The 18,688-nt window shown below is 38.1% G+C and overlaps 1 protein-coding gene across 19 annotated transcripts in view; it reads left to right on the top strand.

The window, feature by feature from the left end:
- The window catches only part of TSGA10 (testis specific 10), a 149,999-nt gene that overhangs the window by 104,295 nt on the left and 27,016 nt on the right, over positions 1-18,688 (top strand). For 17 of the 19 annotated variants that reach the window (XM_028832222.2, XM_028832218.2, XM_028832216.2 and 14 more), the window contains one exon: positions 5,000-5,209. The exons of the other annotated variants lie outside the window; for them this stretch is intronic. In XM_028832222.2, the coding sequence (XP_028688055.1) occupies positions 5,000-5,209 (210 nt within the window). The remainder of the gene's footprint in view (positions 1-4,999; positions 5,210-18,688) is intronic. 19 annotated transcript variants of the gene reach the window in all.

The raw sequence follows: 18,688 nt of genomic DNA, 5'->3' as shown, positions 1-18,688 counted from the left end.
GATGGATTACATCAACTTATTTTTGAATGTTGAATCAGCTTTGAATATCTGAAATAAATTGTACTTGGTCATGGTGTATAAGTCTTTTTAGGCTTTATTGTATTTAATTTCCTAATATCTTGTTGAAGATTTTTGCATGTATTTTTCTGAGAGATATTAGTCTATAATTTGTATTTCTTGTAGTGTCTTTCTCTGGTTTTGGTATTAGGATAAATCATTTGTACTATTTTCAAGAAATTGGTCCATTAGATCTAAGTTATCAAATTTGTGGGCATAGAGTTATTAATAATATTCCTTTATTATTATTTTTATGTCCATATAGTCAGTAGTAATGGCTTCTCTTTTATTTCAATATTAGTAATCTTTTCTTGATTAGCCTGCCCATGTGTGCATCAGTTTTATTGATCTTTTAAAGGAACCAACTTTTGATTTCTTTGATTTACTCTATTAATTTCCTGTTTTCAGTTTCATGGATTTCTGCTCTTATTTTTCTTTTCTTCTGTGTATGTAGTTTGGATGTTTGTTCTCTCCAAATTTCATGGTGAAGCGTGATCTCTAAATGTTGGAGATGGGGTCTAGTGGGAGGTGTTTGGATCGTGGAGGCAGATCTCATGAATGGCTTGATGATCTCCCCAGGGTAATGGGTTGACATGGGATCTGGTTGTTAAAAGGTATCTGGGGCCGGACTTGTGGCTTACGCCTGTAATCCCAGCAGTTTGGGAGGCCTAGGAGGATGGATCACTTGAGGCCAGGAGTTCGAGACCAGCCAGGCCAGCATAGCAAAACCCCATCTCTACTAAAAATACAAAAATGCGCAGGGCATGATGACACACACCTGTAATCCCAGTTACTTGGGAGACTGAGGCATGAGAATTGCTTGAACCTGGGAGGCAGAGGTTGTAGTTGGCAGAGATCGTACCACTGCATTCCAGCCTGGGCAATGGAGTGAGACTTTGTCTCAGGAAAAAAAAAAAAAAAAAAAAAAAAAGGTACCTGAGACCTCTTTTCTCTCTCCCTTGCTCACTGTTTTGGTATGTGACACACCTCCTCCCCATTTGCCTTCCACCATCAATAAAAGCTTCCCAAGGCCTTCCCCAGGAGCAGATGCTGGCACAATGCTTCTTGTACAGCTGGTAAAACCATGAGTGAAATAAACTCTTTTTTTAAATAAATTACACAGTCTCAGGTATTCTTTTACAGCAACTCAAAACACACTAATACATCTGCTTTTTTTTTTTTTCTTTTTTGGATTTAATATGTTCTTCTTTTTCCTAGTTTCTTAAGGTAGAAGCTTAGGTTATTTTTTGTTTGTTTGTTTGTTTGGAGACAGAGTTTCGCTCTTGTTGCCCAGGCTGGAGTGCGATGGCAGGATCTCGGCTCACTGCAACCTCCACCTCCCAGGTTCAAGTGATTCTTCTGCTTCAGTCTCCTGAGTAGCTGGGATTACAGGTGCCTGCCACCATGCCCAGCTAATTTTTTGTATTTTTAGTGGAGACGGGGTTTCACTATGTTGACAAGGCTGGTCTCAAACTCCTGACCTCAGGCGATCCACCTGCCTCGGCCACCCAAAGTGCTGGGATTACAGGTGTGAGCCACCACTCCCAGCCAGGTTATTAATTTCAGATATTCCTTCTTTTCTAATATGTGCACTCAGTGCTACAAATTTCTTGTAAGTACTGCTTTAACTACATGCCACAAATTTTGGTAAGTTATATTTTAATGTTTATGTCATTCAAAAATATTCTAACTTTTTTTTGTGATTTCTTCTTTGACCTATGTGTTATTTAGAAGTATGTTGTTAAATTTCTAAATATTTTGGGACTTTCCAACGATCCTTCTGTTAATGTATTTCTAGTTCAACTCCATTGTGGTCTGAGAGTGTACTTTGTATGATTTTTGCTCTTTTAAGTGTGTTCAGATGTGTTTTAATAGGGCATATGTGGTCTATCTTAGTGAATGTTGCATGTGAGCTTGTAAAGAATGTGTAATGTGTACCGATCTTTGACAAACCTGACAAAAACAAGAAATGGGGAAAGGATTCCCTATTTAATAAATGGTGCTGGGAAAACTGGCTAGCCATATGTAGAAAACTGAAACTGGATCCCTTTCTTACACCTTATACAAAAATTAATTCAAGATGGATTAAAGACTTAAATGTTAGACCTAAAACCATAAAAACCCTAGAAGAAAACCTAGGCAATACCATTCAGGACATAGGCACAGGCAAGGACTTCATGTCTAAAACACCAAAAGCAATGGCAACAAAAGCCAAAATTGACAAATGGGATCTAATTAAACTGAAGAGCTTCTGCACAGCAAAAGAAACTACCCTCAGAGTGAACAGGCAACCTAAAGAATGGGAGAAAAATTTTGCAATCTACTCATCTGACAAAGGGCTAATATCCAGAACCTACAAAGAACTCAAACAAATTTACAAGAAGAAAACAAACAACCCCATCAAAAAGTGGGCAAAGAACAGAACAGACACTTCTCAAAAGAAGACATTTATGCAGCCAACAGACACGTGAAAAAAAGCTTATCATCACTGGCCATCCAAGAAATGCAAATCAAAACCACAATGGCATATCATCTCATACCAGTTAGAATGGCGATCATTAAAAAGTCAGGAAACAACAGGTGCTGGAGAGGATGTGGAGAAATAGGAACACTTTTACACTGTTGGTGGAACTGTAAACTAGTTCAATCATTGTGGAAGACTGTGTGGCGATTCCTCAAGGATCTAGATCTAGAAGTACCATATGACCCAGCCATCCCATTACTGGGTATGTACCCAAAGGATTATAAATCATGCTGCTATAAAGACACATGCACACGTATGTTTATTGCGGCACTATTCACAATAGCAAAGACTTAGAACCAACCCAAATGTCCATCAGTGATAGACTGGATTAAGAAAATGTGGCACATATACACCATGGAATACTATGCGGCCATAAAAAAGGATGAGTTCATGTCCTTTGTAGGGACGTGGATGCAGCCAGAAACCATCATTCTGAGAAAACTATTGCAGGGACAAAAAACCAAACACCACATGTTCTCACTCATAGGTGGGAATTGAACAATGAGAACGCTTGGACACAGGAAGGGGAACATCACACACCAGGGCTTGTCATGGCAGGGGGAGCGGGGAGGGATAGCATTAAGAGATATACCTAATGTAAATGACGAGTTAATGGGTACAGCACACCAACATGGCACATGTATGCATGTGTAACAAACCTGCACATTTTGCATATGTACCCTAGAACTTAAAGTATAATTTAAAAGAAAAAGAAAATAATGTGTATTCTGCTGTTTTTGGATAAAGTACTCTATAAATATTAAGAACCAATTGATTGATAATGGTATTTAGCTGAATTGTATCCTTGCTGACTTTCTGCCTGCTTGGTCTGTCAATTACTGATACATGGGTGTTGCATTCTCCAATAATAATCTGTAATAGTAATCTAGAATAGTATCTCTCCTTGCCATCTTATCAATTTTTTTGCCTCACATATGTTGGCATGTTGTTAGGGACATACACATTAAGGTTTGTTATGTCTTCTTTGAAAATTAACTTTCTGCAATCATTATGTCATGCCCTCTCTTTATTACTGACAATTTTCCTTTCTCTGAAATTTGCTTTGTCTGGTATTAATGTAGCTACCCTAACTTTCCTTTTATTAGCATTAACATTTAAATATTAATATTAATTTATTGTAGATAAATAAGTAGATCTTGTTTTCTTATCCACTCTGACCATTTGTCTTAATTGGGGTATATAGATTAGTCATAGTTAAAGTAATTATAGTTGGATTAATATTTCCCATATTTATAAGTATACTTATTGCACTGTTCATTTGTTTAGTCTTCAGCTGCTCTTCTGCCTTTTTTGGTTTTAATTGAGCATGTTATATGATTCCATTTTGTTTTTTCTCTTAGGGTATTAATTATATTTTCTTTTTATGTATTTATATAGTTATTTGTATCATTATTAATATATGACTCCTCTAGTAGTCTGGATGTTTCATTAGAGCAGATACCACTTACCATTGAATATGTACAGTGACTGGAACGGAGTGTATATTCAATAAATATGTGATGAATGGGTGGGTGGATGGAAGGATGGATAAAAAGTTGGCTTGAAGAATAAGAAAGAGTGAGTGAGGAAGGAAGGGAAGAGATAGAGAAAAAGTAGGAGTGAATTATGGCCAAATAACTTATAGTGGGAGCAAATTATAGTGCTTTACACTTGTGAAATCACTTGTAAAAACACATAAATGTATTTGCCTCTCAGTTCCTCTTGTCTTCACATTATCGCAAACAAATACTTCTCTGTAGGTGGCAGTGCACTTACATAAGACATTTTTCTAAAAGAAAAGGGTGGGGGTGGAATTATCTTGAACATTCGAAAGCATTTATGTAACTTGAATCTCATAGTTTTAAAAACATGCTCTTTTTTCCTATAATGTGGATATATACTTCATTTATACTTGCCCTTAGTCTTTTTCCCTCAGAGGTATTAAAGAGTTATCAGTTTTCATTTTATGACATCATGATTGAAATCAACATGCCAGTCAAGAATTCAGAAACAGGTGTTGTGAATAAGACAGTGGCTAGCATTTTTGTTTTTAACAACAACAGTAGCATTTGTAGTATAAAATAATTGAAACTGGCTAATATAGTTGGTCAAATGATATATCTCAACTAGCTTTGGGGCTGGAGACTTTTCAGTGGGAAAAGTTTCTTTTTCCTAAGTACGTTAAAAAGAATGACCAGTTGACCACCCTGCTCGTGAATTATGTAAAAAAAATAAAAACCTGAATTTATATTAGAGTGTTTTGTACATATTGTTACCACCTATATTATCTAAAACTTCATACAAGCTAAATGCACTATTCTTAGATTTGCCCCACTTTGTTTTTCTATGTTGTAGTTTTCTTCCAGTTTAATATGTATGTATACATACATATATATATATATAATTTTATTCTTACAGCACTTAAATGCAGAAAGGTCTTACAAGTCCCAGATTTCTACCTTACATAAGTCTGTTGTAAAAATGGAAGAGGAGCTTCAGAAGGTTCAGTTTGAAAAAGTGTCCGCTCTTGCAGATTTGTCTTCTACTAGGGAACTCTGTATTAAACTTGACTCAAGCAAAGAACTTCTTAATCGACAGCTGGTTGCTAAAGATCAAGAAATAGAAATGGTATGTAATATATTTTTAAAATCTTCTTTAAAATGGCTGTTACTGTAAAGTTAGTATAATTTTGGAAAAATAAGTTCTTTTTTATGTAATATTACATCAGGCCATGTCTTTGAACTTAGAGTTTATTTTTTTACTTTTAAAATCCAAGAGGTTAGTTTATGACAGCTGTATTCCAAACAGCTTAAGACTGTAACAAAAACTCTTCCTTTGAGCGTGTGATTTGCATTTACTTTTAGCCGGCAGAATCATAAAACACACTGACATAGCGATCAGCAAAGAACCACGAGGTTGAGGTTTATTTAGCTAAATTTTAACTTTAATGATATTCTTTTAAGCTAAATTTATTTATTAATTGGCCGGGTTCTTTTAACTGTAACTCAGTTGATTGTATCTACTTTGTGCCTGACATCGTACTTGCCACTGGGAGTATAATTTTCAAAAGATATAGGTTCCCGTCCTCAGGGACTTCCCACTGACATACAAGTAATTCGTAATGAATGATATATTAATAAGAGACACTAAAAGCTTTATAGAGGAAATTTCTATTCAGCCCAGGAATATCAGGGAGGAGTACACAAGGAGATACTGAGGAGCTCTAAAGGAATGAGGCATCCCATTCAAATGGGAAAACAACACAGGCAAGGGTATGGAGTGAATAATAAGTACTTTGTAATGGCTAGTGTAGCTTGCACGGGAGGAAGTGGCTGGGGAGATAGAGCCCAAATTTTAAAGTATGTGTAGAAGATGCATAGTGTATTTGAAATAGTGGAAAATTTTGGTCATGTTTAAATTTCTGTTACTGCCAAACCCTATTGAACTTTTATTTTTTAATTTTTGAGATGGAGTCTCACTCTGTCGCCAGGCTGGAGTGCAGTGGCACGATCTCAGCTCACTGCAACCTCCAGCTCCCTGGTTCAAGTGATTCTCCTGCCTCAGTCTCCCAAGTAGCTGGGATTACAGGCGTCTGCCACCACGTCCAGCTAATTTTTGTATTTTTAGTAGTGATGGGGTTTCACCATTTTGGCCAAGATGGTAGGCCTCGATCTCCTGACCTCGTGATCCTCCCACCTCGGCCTCCCAAAGTGCTAGGATTACAGGTGTGAGCCACCGCGCCCGGCCAAACCTTTTATTTTGTTAGTCTGCAGTTGGATAATGTATTTGAGAATCATGTATCTAGTTTGTTTCTGTAAGGGCCACTGTTAATGTTTTAATGAAGTGGTATATGCTGGAATTCTCACTCTTCAAATTATCTTTTATTTAAATAAGAACATTTTAGGCCGGGCGCGGTGGCTGACGCCTGTAATCCCAGCACTTTGGGAGGCCGAGGCAGGCGGATCATGAGATCAGGAGATCGAGACCATCCTGGCTAACACGGTGAAACCCCGTCTCTACTATAAATACAAAAAAACTAGCCGGGCGAGGTGGCGGGCGCCTGTAGTCCCAGCTACTCGGGAGGCTGAGGCAGGAGAATGGTGTGAACCCGGGAGGCGGAGCTTGCAGTGAGCAGAGATCCGGCCACTGCACTCCAGCCTGGGTGACAGAGCGAGGCTCAGTCTCAAAAAAAAAACAAAACAAAAACATTTTAATAATGAAAGTAACTCAAGAATAGGTACTCACTATAAAAATTCAAACAGGCTGTGCATAGTGACTCACGCCTGTAATCCCAGCACTTTGGGAGGCCAAAGCAGGTGGATCACCTGAGGTCAGGAGTTTGAGACCAGCCTGACCAACGTGGAGAAACCCTGTCTCTACTGAAAATGCAAAAATTAGCTGGGCGTGGTGGCGCGTGCCTGTAGTCCCAGCTACTCGGGCGGCTGAAGCAGGAGAATTGCTAGAACCCAGGAGGCGGAGGTTGCCGTGAGCCAAGAATCGTGCCATTGCACTCCAGCCTGGGCAACAAGAGCGAAATTCCGTCTAAAAAAAAAAAAAAGAAAAAATTTCAAATAATACATCCTTTACACTTTTTTACTGATGTTTTTAAATTGGAAAAGTCTTACCTGTTACTCTGACACAAAATGAAGTAGAAATATCAGAACATGTCACACGAAAGGTTATTAAAAAATACACTATGACCAAGTAGGGTATATTCTAGTAATCTTCTTAAAGTTTTGAAATCATTGCCCTTAGCAAAACTATATATAAATCTTGATAATGATTTATATTAATTTAAAAAATTTTAAAGATGTTTACTCCAAGTTTTGTAGCTTACTTCCTGTTTCCAAAGTACTTTAAGTTACCCTGACATTAATCTTTTTTCTTTTATTTTGCTTTGGAATTTAATTATTTACGTCTGCATCTTTATCTCCTCAAAGCAACAATCTCAACCATCCTATTTATTTTTGTATTCTTTTTAGCTGTAATATGTATATAGGAGGTACTCAGATAGTTTTCTTCTAGATTAAACTTTTGATTTTGGGATATAATGGTAGATTTGCATGCAATCGTAAGAAATAGTATAGAGAGATCCTGTGTACCCTTTACCTGGTTTTGCCCAATGGTAATATCTTGAAAAAGTATATATATTGCAATACTCTATTAGATATTTGACATTGATTTAGGGTGATGCAGAGCGTTTCCATCACAGGAACCATTGTGATGCCCTTTTGTAGCCCTGTCTACTTCTCTCCTATCCCCAAACCCTCCTTAATTCCTGGCAATCATTAATCTGTCTTCCATTTCTATAATTTTGTCATTTCATGAATATTACATAAATGGAATAATACAATATGTAACCTTTTGGGATTGGCTTTTTTCACTCAGCATAATTCTCTAGCGATTCATCCAGGTTGTTGAATGTGTCAATAGTTCATTCCTTTTTATTACAGAAGAATGTTCATCCTGTTGGTGTAACACAGTTCGTTTAACCATTTACCCACGGAAGAATGTCTGAGTTATTTCCAGTTTTTGGATATTACAAATGAAATGTTTAGGTTTTTGTATGAGCATAAGTTTTCATTTCTCTGTAAATCCCCAGGAGCACAATTTTGGGTTCTTGTGTTAGTTGCAGGATTAATTTTTTAGCCAAGTGCCAACCTGTCTTCCCAGGTATCTGTACCATTTTGCATTCCCACCAAGAATGTATGAGTGACCTCGTTTCTCCACATCCTTGCCAGCATTTGCTGTTGCCACTGTTTTTTAATTTTGCCATTCTGAAATGTGTACAGTACTTTATCATGGTAGTTTTAATGTGTATTTCCTTAATGACTAATGAAATTGAAATTCTCTTTGTGTGGTTGTTCGCCATCTCTATATCTTCTACAGTGAAACGTCTCTTTGTCTTTTGTCCATGTTCTCATTGGATAGATGTCTTTTTTAATGTTCAGTATGGAGGGTTCTTTATTCTACATACTAGTTCTTTATCACAGCAGCCCCCAACCTTATTGGCACCAGGGACCAGTTTCATGGAAGACAGTTTTTCCACACACTGGGTGGGTGATAGGGGATGGTTTCAGGATGATTCAAGTACATTACATTTATGGTGCACTGATTTCTGTTATTATTATATTGTGATATATAATGAAATCATTATGCAACTCACCCCAATGTAAAATGATTGGGAGTCCTGAGCTTCTTTTCCTGCAACTAGACAGTCCCATCTGGGGGTGATACGAGACAGTGACGCCCGAAAGATGTTGCTTAAGTCCAGTCTACTCTGTAATCTCATTTTGGTTGCTGTCACCGTAGAAAACTCTGCATCACAAAGATAGGATGTTGGAAACGGAAGCAGGCTTTTCAGTGTTTTTGTGGCAACCTCAGGTTATTCTGCCTCGACTTTAATCCAGAACGGATGGAGATTTGAAATTGTCTCAACGTACTTTTAAAGCCACCATCATTTGTGATCTCAAGCAGTTGATCCTCTTCTGGCACTGACAAAGTCGATTCACCTGGCATATTCACAAATGGGTTGCAGATCCATTCCTTCCAAGTCCAGGGGTCTTTTGTGATTGGGAAATAATGCTCAAACTCTTTTGAAAGCTGAGATAGGTGATCATACACCAACTGGGAGAAAGAAGGCCCTGGCTCACCCTCCTTCAAAATCTCCGCCAATGTTTGAAACATGTCAAAGATCCCAGGATTTACTTGTTGCCTCCAATATTCCAGTTTGGCTTTGTTTTGTTTTGTTTTGTTTTGTTTTCACTCTGTCACCCAGGCTGGAGTGTGGTGGCGCGATCTCAGCTCACTGCAGCCTCCGCCTCCCAGGTTCAAGCGATTCTCCTGCCTCAGCCTCCCAAGTAGCTGGGATTACAGGTGCGTGCCACCACACCTGGCTGATTTTTGTATTTTTAGTAAGACAGTATTTCACCATGTTGGCCAGGCTGGTCTTAAACTCCTGACCTCAAGTGATCTGCCTGCCTTGGCCTCCCAAAGTGCTGGGATTACAGCAGTTTAGCTTTGAACGCGGCCACTTTATCTGCCAACTTGAACGCAGTTGTCATTCTCCGCTGAAGTGACAAATGGAGTTTGTTGAGCAGGTTGTATAGGTCACACAAGTAAGCAAGTTTTGAGACGCATTCTGTGTCACTGAAATGTGCTTCCAGTGGCGACATTTTCTAAAAGAACTCCCTGGAGTTGCTCTCGTAACTCAGAAACTCTGGCCAGTGATACACCTTTAGAAAGTCATCTCACTTCTGTGTGTAAGAGAAGACATGTTTGCTCTGCATCCATCTCTTCACAGAGCTATGCGAACAGACGTGAGTTAAGGGCATGCACTTTAACGTGGCTAATAATTTTAATCACATCCTGCAAAACATTAAGTTCAGGTGATATTTTTTGGATAGCCAGCATTTCTCTATAGATGACACAGTGTGTAGACTCACATTCAGAGGTGACCTCTTTGACCCAAGTAATGAAATCAGACAGCCATCCAGCCATGGCAACCACTGCATCTGTGCATATACTGACACAAAATGACCAATTTAGTTTTCCTGATATGTCATCATTCAAAGACTTGAGTAGTCTGCAACTGTGATGTTGGTTGGCAACAAAAGTGCGCATAACATATCTTCCTGCACATGCTCCTGAAAAATATGTCACACAGAAACAAGCATTGTTGCCTTGCTGTCAACATCGGTAGACCCATCAACCTGGATTGCATACCATGGTGACTCATTAATCCTCTCTAACAATTGTGTTGCAATATCTTCTGTTATTTCATCAATTCATCTAGTTATTGGTGCTAGTCAAAAGATGAACACTATCACCTTTTGAACTTCGGCCTCTCCTAAAATTTTATGACATATATCCTTATCAGTATGCAGGATCAACTCTCCACCAATAGCAAAGGGCTTCTTAGCATTAGCAACGTGTTTAGCCACTAAAAATGATGCTCTCAGTGGAGACACATTCGATGAAGTGGTGGTCTTTAATAATTACTTCTGTTCTTTGTGTTCACATTTTTTTTTCTTTTGAAAAACTCCAAAGCTTGTCTTTTAATACAGGGTGCTTGGTCTCCACGTGGCAAAGCAGTTTTGAAGGTTTCATGATTTCACTGGATAGCCGGTTACCACATTATACAAAGCAGACTTGGAGAATGTGAATCACCTGTTGCAATGAACCTGTAATTTAAGTAGGACTCGGTATCTTCTTTTAAATGCAGCTTTCCTTTTCTTGACAGTCTTAGAGTCTTCTGCTGCCTCATCATTGGGTCTTTTGCCTTTTTCAAAGGAGCTCTCTGGTGATGTTTGTTTTTTACTCATTTTGGCTAGGGTTGGCTTGTGGGCTTGCCAAAACTGTGACTGAGGCAAGTACTCCGTGCAGGAAAGAGACACGGATGGAAGTGGCGAATAAAAAAATGGGCGGGCCACCTGCAGACTAAAATAAGTGTCAGACTCTGACTTAAAGCCTGCCGCCAGATGCAACTGTACAATTGAAGCACATCAACTCACTTGCCACTATAAAGCCTACCACCAGATGCAACTTAATTGTCACTTGCCACTCAGCGATAGGGTTTTTTTTTTTCTTTTTTTTTTCTTTTTTTCTTTTTTTGAGACGGAGTCTCGCTCTGTCACGCAGGCTGGAGTGCAGTGGCGCGATCTCAGCTCACTGCAAGCTCCGCCTCTCGGGTTTATGCCATTCTCCTGCCTCAGCCTCCCGAGTAGCTGGGACTACAGGCACCCGCCACCTCGCCCGGCTAGTTTTTTTTGTATTTTTTAGTAGAGACGGGGTTTCACCGTGTTAGCCAGGATGGTCTCTATCTCCTGACCTCGTGATCCGCCCGTCTCGGCCTCCCAAAGTGCTGGGATTACAGGCTTGAGCCACCGCGCCCGGCCAGCGATAGGGTTTTGATATGAGTCTGCAAGCAATTGATTTATTCAAGTCTCTGTGCAGCCAACCCTCTCTGCTAATGTTAATCTATATTTGCAGCAGCTGCCCAGAGCTAACATCAGTGCCTCAGCTCCACCTCAGATCAGCAGGCATTAGATTCTTTTAAAGAGTGCACAACCCAGATCCCTTGCCTGTGTAGTTCACAGTAGGGTTCCACTCCTATGAGAATCTAACGCTGCTGCAGATCTGACAGGAGGCGGAGTTCAGGCAGTAATGCGAGTGATGGGGAGCAGTTGTAAATACAGATGAAGCTTTGCTGGCTCACCTGCCACTCACCTCCTGCTGTGCTGTGCTCGGTTCCTAACAGACCACAGACTGGTAGCGGTCTGTGGCCCAGAGGCTAGGGAACTCCTGCTTTATCAGATATGTGGTTTGCAAATATTTTCTTTCACTAAGTATGTGGCTTGTGGTTTTTTCCTCTTTAACAGGGTCTTTCTCAGATAAAAAGTTTTCAGTTTTGATGAAGTCGCATTTATAAATTTTCCTTTTATGGATTGTGCTTTTGGCTTTAAGTCTAAAAATTATTTACTATAGCTCTAAATTCCAAAGATTTTCCTACTTCTTATTCTAAATGTTTTATAGTTTTATTTTTCACATTTAATTCCGTGACCCATTTTGAGTTAATTCTGTGTGAAGTGTGAGGTTGACATAGAGGTTCTCTCTTTTTTTTTTTTTTTTTTTTGCCTATGAATATCCAACTGCTTCTGTACCATTTGTTTAAAAAGCTATCTTTCTGCCATTGAATTGATTTTGTACTCTTGTGAAAAATCAATTGGGTATATTTGTGTGTGAGTCTATTTCTTGGTTTTCTATTCTTTTACATTTACCTATATATCTATCTTTCCCCCAATACCACAGAATTTTGGTTACTGTAGTTATATATTAAGTCTTTAATTTAGGTTCATCTGCTTTATTCCTTTTTTTTTTTTTCAAAATTGTTTTAGGTATTCTAGTCTCTTTGATTTTTCACATAAATTTTAGAATAATCTTTTTATATCTACAAAAATCCTGCTTGAATTTTGATAGGAATTGCATTAAAATTGCATTAACTTGGGGAGAATTAACATCTTTACTATGCTAAGGCTTCCACTTCATGAACGTGATATGTCTCATTTAGATCTTCCTTGATTTCTTTTGTTAACTGTGTAGTTTTCAGCATGCAAGTTCTGTACATTTTGGATTTCCACCTACAAAATGAAAAGAAGTATTCTTTTTTTGAGCTATTGTAAGTGGTATTTTAGTTTTAATGTCATTGTCAATGTGTTCCTTGCTAGTATGTAGAAGTACAATTGATTTTTGTTTTTTTGTTTTCTTTTGGTTTGGTTTTAGAGATTGGGTCTCACTCTGTCGCCCAGGCTGGAGTGCAGTGGCACATAGATTACTGCAGTCTTGAACCCCTGGGCTCAACTAATTCTTTCACCTCAGCCTCCTAAGTAGCTAGGTGGCACTACAGACATGTGTCACCATGCCTGGCTAATATTTTGATTTTTGTAGAGATGGGGGTCTTGCTATATTGCCCAGGCTGGTCTTGAACTTCTGGCCTTAGGCAATCCTCCTGCCCCAACCTCCCAAAATGCTGGGATTACAGGCATTAGCCAGCATGCCCAGCCAACAATTTTATTTTATTTTATTTTATTTGAGATGGAGCCTTGCTCTGTCACCCAGACTGGAGTACAGTGGTACGATCTTGGCTCACTGCAACCTCCACCTCCTGGGTTGAAGTGATTCTTCTGCCTCAGCCACCCAAGTAGCTGGGATTACAGGCATGTGCCACCACACCCAGCTAATTTTTGTGTATTTAGTAGAGACAGGGTTTCATCATGTTTCCCAGGCTGGTCTCAAACTCCTGACATCAAGTTATCTGCTCGCCTCAGCCTTCCAAAGTGCTGAGATTACAGGCATGAGCCACTGTGCCCAGCCAACAGTTTTAATTTTTGAATGTTTATCTTGTATCCTATGAACTTGCCAAATCCACTTAGTAGTTCTGGGAGTTTTCCTGCAGATTCCATGGGGTTTTCTAGGTAAACAACCACTGTATCTGAAAATTAAGACAGTTTTATTCTTTTCTGATCTGTGTACCTTTTCTTGCCTTCTTGCACTGTTTCATACATAAGCACTATGTCAATTAAGAATGGTGAAAGTGTACATCTTACCTTCTTCCCAATATTACAGAGAAAGCATTCAGTGTTTCACCACTAGTGTTATCTGTAGTATTTTGTAGTTGCTTTTTATCAAGTAGAGGGATTTTCCCTCTATTCCCATATTTCTAAGAGGTTTTATCATAGATGGATGTTGAATTTTGTCAGATGCTTTTTCAGCATCTACTTATAAGATCCAATTATTTTTCTTATTTAGCCTATTAATATGATAGATCACATTGATTGTTTTTGAATTTTGAACTAGCCTTCCATCCCTGAGATCACTCAGATAATTTTAAATAAGAAAAGAGAAGTTAGGGTCAAAAATATCAATATTGCCACCTTCATTCTCCTATAAAAATAGTTTAAAGCACTATCTGGACCTTTTTGTCAGTCTTAGTTTTCTTTGCTTTTCTTTCTTTAAAAAATATATTTACTGAGCTATATTTGTTGATATATCATTCACATAATATACAATATACCCTGGTCTTGATTTTCTATCTCTAAATTAATAGTATATCTATTAACTAACTCTTCTCAAGAGGAATTTTGAGAGCATGAATTCCAAATGTTCTTTCTTTAATATCTTTTAATGAATACTTATGCTATGGATGATTTCCTTAGGCATCATATGAGAAGTGCTTTGGAAAATCTCATATAATTTTTGAAGGAAGCAAAGGATTTTTGAAAATGTAGTCATCACCTTAGGCTACAATGGATTTCAGAACCTAAAACCAGAATAAGGTATTTTCTCCCACTATAGACATTTTGGTACATTTCCTTCTGGCCCTTTTATTTTCCTAGCCAGATTTTTGTGTTCTTTTGCATAGTTGCAAAATAATATATTAAATGGATTATTCTACTTTTTACCATTTCTGTATAAAAAATTAAAAATTTTTATTACTGTATAAAAAACAACATGGAAAATTTTTTTACATAAAACTTTTATCACATTTTGCATTATATCCTTAAGATGGATTCCCACAAGTGGAAATTTTGGCACATACAGCCAACGAGCTTTCAAAAAGCCACTGCTTCACAATTAAGAGGAAACATCATGAAAACAAAAATGGAAACAATAGACCAGTTAGAAGTTGAATAGAGAACCATGGACAGCAGCAGCTAACAAGAGCCGTTCTGGGATCAGAGCAAGCCTCAAAACCTTGCCTCAAAACTACCCCTTCTCCTGTGAGTTTGACAGAGAGTAGAATGGTGGTGATGAGGGGTTGGGGGCAAGGGGAGTAGGGGAAGAAGGGAGACGTTGGACAAGGGGTACAAATTTTCAGTTACAAGGTGAATAAGTTTGGGAGATCTAATATACAGCATGGTAACTACAGTTAATATACTGTATACTTGAAATTTGCTGTGAATAGATCTCATGTGTTCTTAACACACACATACAATAGTAACTAGATGAGAGAGAGGTGATGGATATGTTAGCTTAATTTTGACAATCATTTTACAATGTATGTGTGTATCAAAACATCATGTTATATTCCTTAACTATGTATAATTTTTATTTGTCAATCATACCTCAACAATGCTTAGGTTAGGAAGTAGTACCCCTTCAAAGGGATCAAATGTAACTGGATCAGACTGTGAAGCAACGTTACCCACAGTTGATTGTCAAAATAAATAGAACAGTCAGCTAGCAATTAATAGAGACTAATAGTTGGATTTGATAGCAGTAGGGACAGACTAGCCAGACACTTAACAGGGAGATCAGAGAGAGACAATCAAAGAGAGCCTGGCTAAATCCATTGTCATCCTAATGGGAGAGGCTAGAATGACTGTGTAAATGCCCATGGGAGGGGATGGGGTAACTATGTGCATACCCTGAGGAGCAACATCAGAGGCTATCTACTGCAAGGGGAATAGACATCACAGAAACAGTCCAGACAGATAAATAAGGAAATAAGCCAACCATAACAAGCCCCAAGATGGGGAGGATCAGTATTGAGACATGCTACAATATATTGTGTAAAATTTCTAGTTTTCAACAACAAAAATTTAACCCTCAAAAAGCCAGGAAAATGCAGCCCATCCATAGGAAAATAAAGCAAACAAAAGAAACTGTCTTTTAGAGCAGCTTATTATTTCCTTATTATTAGTCTCTATTTGATGAGGCACTGTTATTACTCCTTCTTTTACTTTTTTCTTTCTTTTTTTAGTTGACAAATAATAATTGTGTATATTTATGGAGTACAATGTGATGTTTTGGTCTGTGTATGTAGAAAGATTTGATGTATGTATGGTAGACAGGTTTAATTAAGCTAATAACATATCAACCAAATTATCAACTTATTTTTTGCAGTGATATTAAAATTTTATCTTTTAGCAATTTTGAATTATACAGTAGATTATTATTAACTGTGGTCGCCATACAGTGTAATAAATCACCAAAACTTATTTCTCCAGTCTAACTAAAACTTTGGACTCTTTGATCAACATCTCCCCTTTCTCCATCCTTCCTCCTCCCACCATTCTACTCTGTTTCTATAAAGTCAGCTTGTTTAGATTCCACTTATAAGTAAGATCATACAGTATTTGTCTTTCTGTGCCTGGCTTATTTCAGTTAGCATAATGTCTTCCAATTCCACCCAGGTCACCATGAATGACAGAATTTTTTTCTTTTAAAAGGCCGTATAGTAGGAATCCCCAGCCCTTGGGCCGCAGACCTGTCCGGGCCCATACCTGTTGCCACAGACTGATACCAGTCCTAGCCACACAGCAGGAGGTGAGCGGTGGGTGAGTGAGCATGACTGCCTGAGCTCCACCTCCTGCCAGCTCAGCAGTGGCATGAGATTCTCATAAGAGCGTGCACCCTATCGTGAACTGCGCATGCACGGGATCTCGGTTGCACACTCCCTGTGAGAATCCAACTAATGCCTGATGATCAGAGGTGGAAAAGTTTCATCCCAAAACCATCCCACCCCCTCTGCTGTCCATGGAAAAATTGTCTTCCATGAAACCAGTTCCTGGTGACAAAAAGGTTGGGGACTGCTGCTGTATAGTATTCCATTTTGTATATATACCACATTTTCTTTTTCCATTCATCTATTTTTGGCCTTACTTTACTTCCTTAAGTATGACTTCCTTTATTTCTTTGAACATATTTAAAATTGCTGCTTTGGTCCAGGCGCTGTGGCTCACGCCTGTAATCCCAGCACTTTGGGAGGCTGAGGCGGGCGGATCATGAGGCCAGGAGATCGATACCATCCTGGCTAACATGGTGAAACCCCATCTCTACTAAAAAAATACAAAAAAATTAGCTGGGTGTGGTGGTGGGTGCCTGTAATCCCAGCTACTTGGGAGGAGGTGGCAGGAGAATGGCGTGAACCTGGGAGGCAGAGCTTACAGTGAGCCGAGATCATGCCACTGCACTCCAGCCTGTGTGGCAGAGTGAGACTCTGTCTCAAAAATAAAAATAAAAAAAGAGCTGCTAAGTCTGACTGTATATGTTTGCTGTCCTTTCTTCTATCAACTTCTTTAAAAGCTATTAACATTTAAAAGTAATAATTGTAACAATATATCATTGGACTTGTGACATATATAGATGTCAATGTAAGACACTAATATCACTAATGAGAGAAGGAAGAAATACAGCTATGTAGGAATAGCATTTCTGTATTGTGCTGTAAATAAACAGTTCAACAGTAATAGTTGCAGATGTCAATACCCTACTTTTAATAATGAAGAGAGCAGCTAAGCAGAACATCAACGAGGAAATACAGGATTTCAACAACACAAAAACCAAATTGGCATTAACATAAATATATAAAACACTCTTCCAACAACAGTAGAATACATAGTCTTGTCAACATGGAAGACCCTCCAGACCATTAGGCCATAATGAAAGCCTAAGTAGATTTAAGAGGATTGAACTTATGCATAGTATGTTTTCCCACCACAGTGGAATTGTTAGGGATTGATAAAAGAAGGTAATTTTGTAAAATCACAAGTATATGAAAATTGAGCAGCACACTCCCAAATAGTGGTGAGTCAAAGGAAAAATCACAAAGGAAAAAATATACTCTGAGATTAGTAAAAATGAATGTGTACTGTGTCAAAACATATAGGATGCAGCTAAAGCAGTACTTAGAGGGAAATTTATAGCTATAAATGCCTATCTATATTATAAAAGAAGAAAACTCTTAAGTCACTAACGTAGCCTTCCACTTAGAACACTGGAAAAAGGGAGCAAACTAAACCCACAGCAAGAAGAATGAAAATAATAATCCAGATTAGAACATAAACTAGGTGAAGAGAAAACAATCGAGAATCAAAGAAGCCACAAGCTTGTTCTTTCAGAATATCAACAAAATTGACAAATCTTTAGCAAAGTGACAGAGTCAAATTACTAAAATCGGGAATAATAGAAGGGACATCCCTACTAACCTTACAGAAAAAAGTATCATGGGGAATATTATGAACAACTGAATGCCAAAAATTAAATGTTTAGATGAAATCAACAAATTTCCAGAAAAACACAAACTATTAAAACTGACTTAAGGAAAAGAAGAAAATCTGAATAAACCTATAACCTAAAGAGGTCAAAATAGACATTTTTAAACTTTCATAAAGTAATACCAAGGCCCAGATGGCTTCAGTTGTGAGTTCTTCCAAATGATTCAAGATGCATTGATCCAAAATTTTTGCAAACTCTTCCAAAAGTAGAAGAGAACACTTCTCAGTGCATTCTATGAAGCCATTATTGCCCTGATGCCAAAGCTAGACAAAGACCTCACAGGAAAATCAAACTGCAGACAATTATCTCTTATGAATACAGATGAAAAATTCTCAAGAAAATACTGTAACACTGAATCCAACAACACATAAAATGAAATTTACACCATCAAGTAGGGTTTATTCCATGAGTGCTGGGTTGGTTAACCCTGAAAAATCAATTAATACATATTAATTAAATAAAAGACATCCAGATTGGAAAAGAAGTAAAACTATCTCTGTTTGCAGGTGACATGATCTGAAATATAGAAAATCCTAAGAATCCACTAAA

This window comes from Macaca mulatta, chromosome 13, assembly GCF_049350105.2.
Source record: "Macaca mulatta isolate MMU2019108-1 chromosome 13, T2T-MMU8v2.0, whole genome shotgun sequence".
Taxonomy (NCBI): domain Eukaryota; kingdom Metazoa; phylum Chordata; class Mammalia; order Primates; family Cercopithecidae; genus Macaca; species Macaca mulatta.
This window is presented reverse-complemented; position numbering and strand designations above follow the sequence as displayed.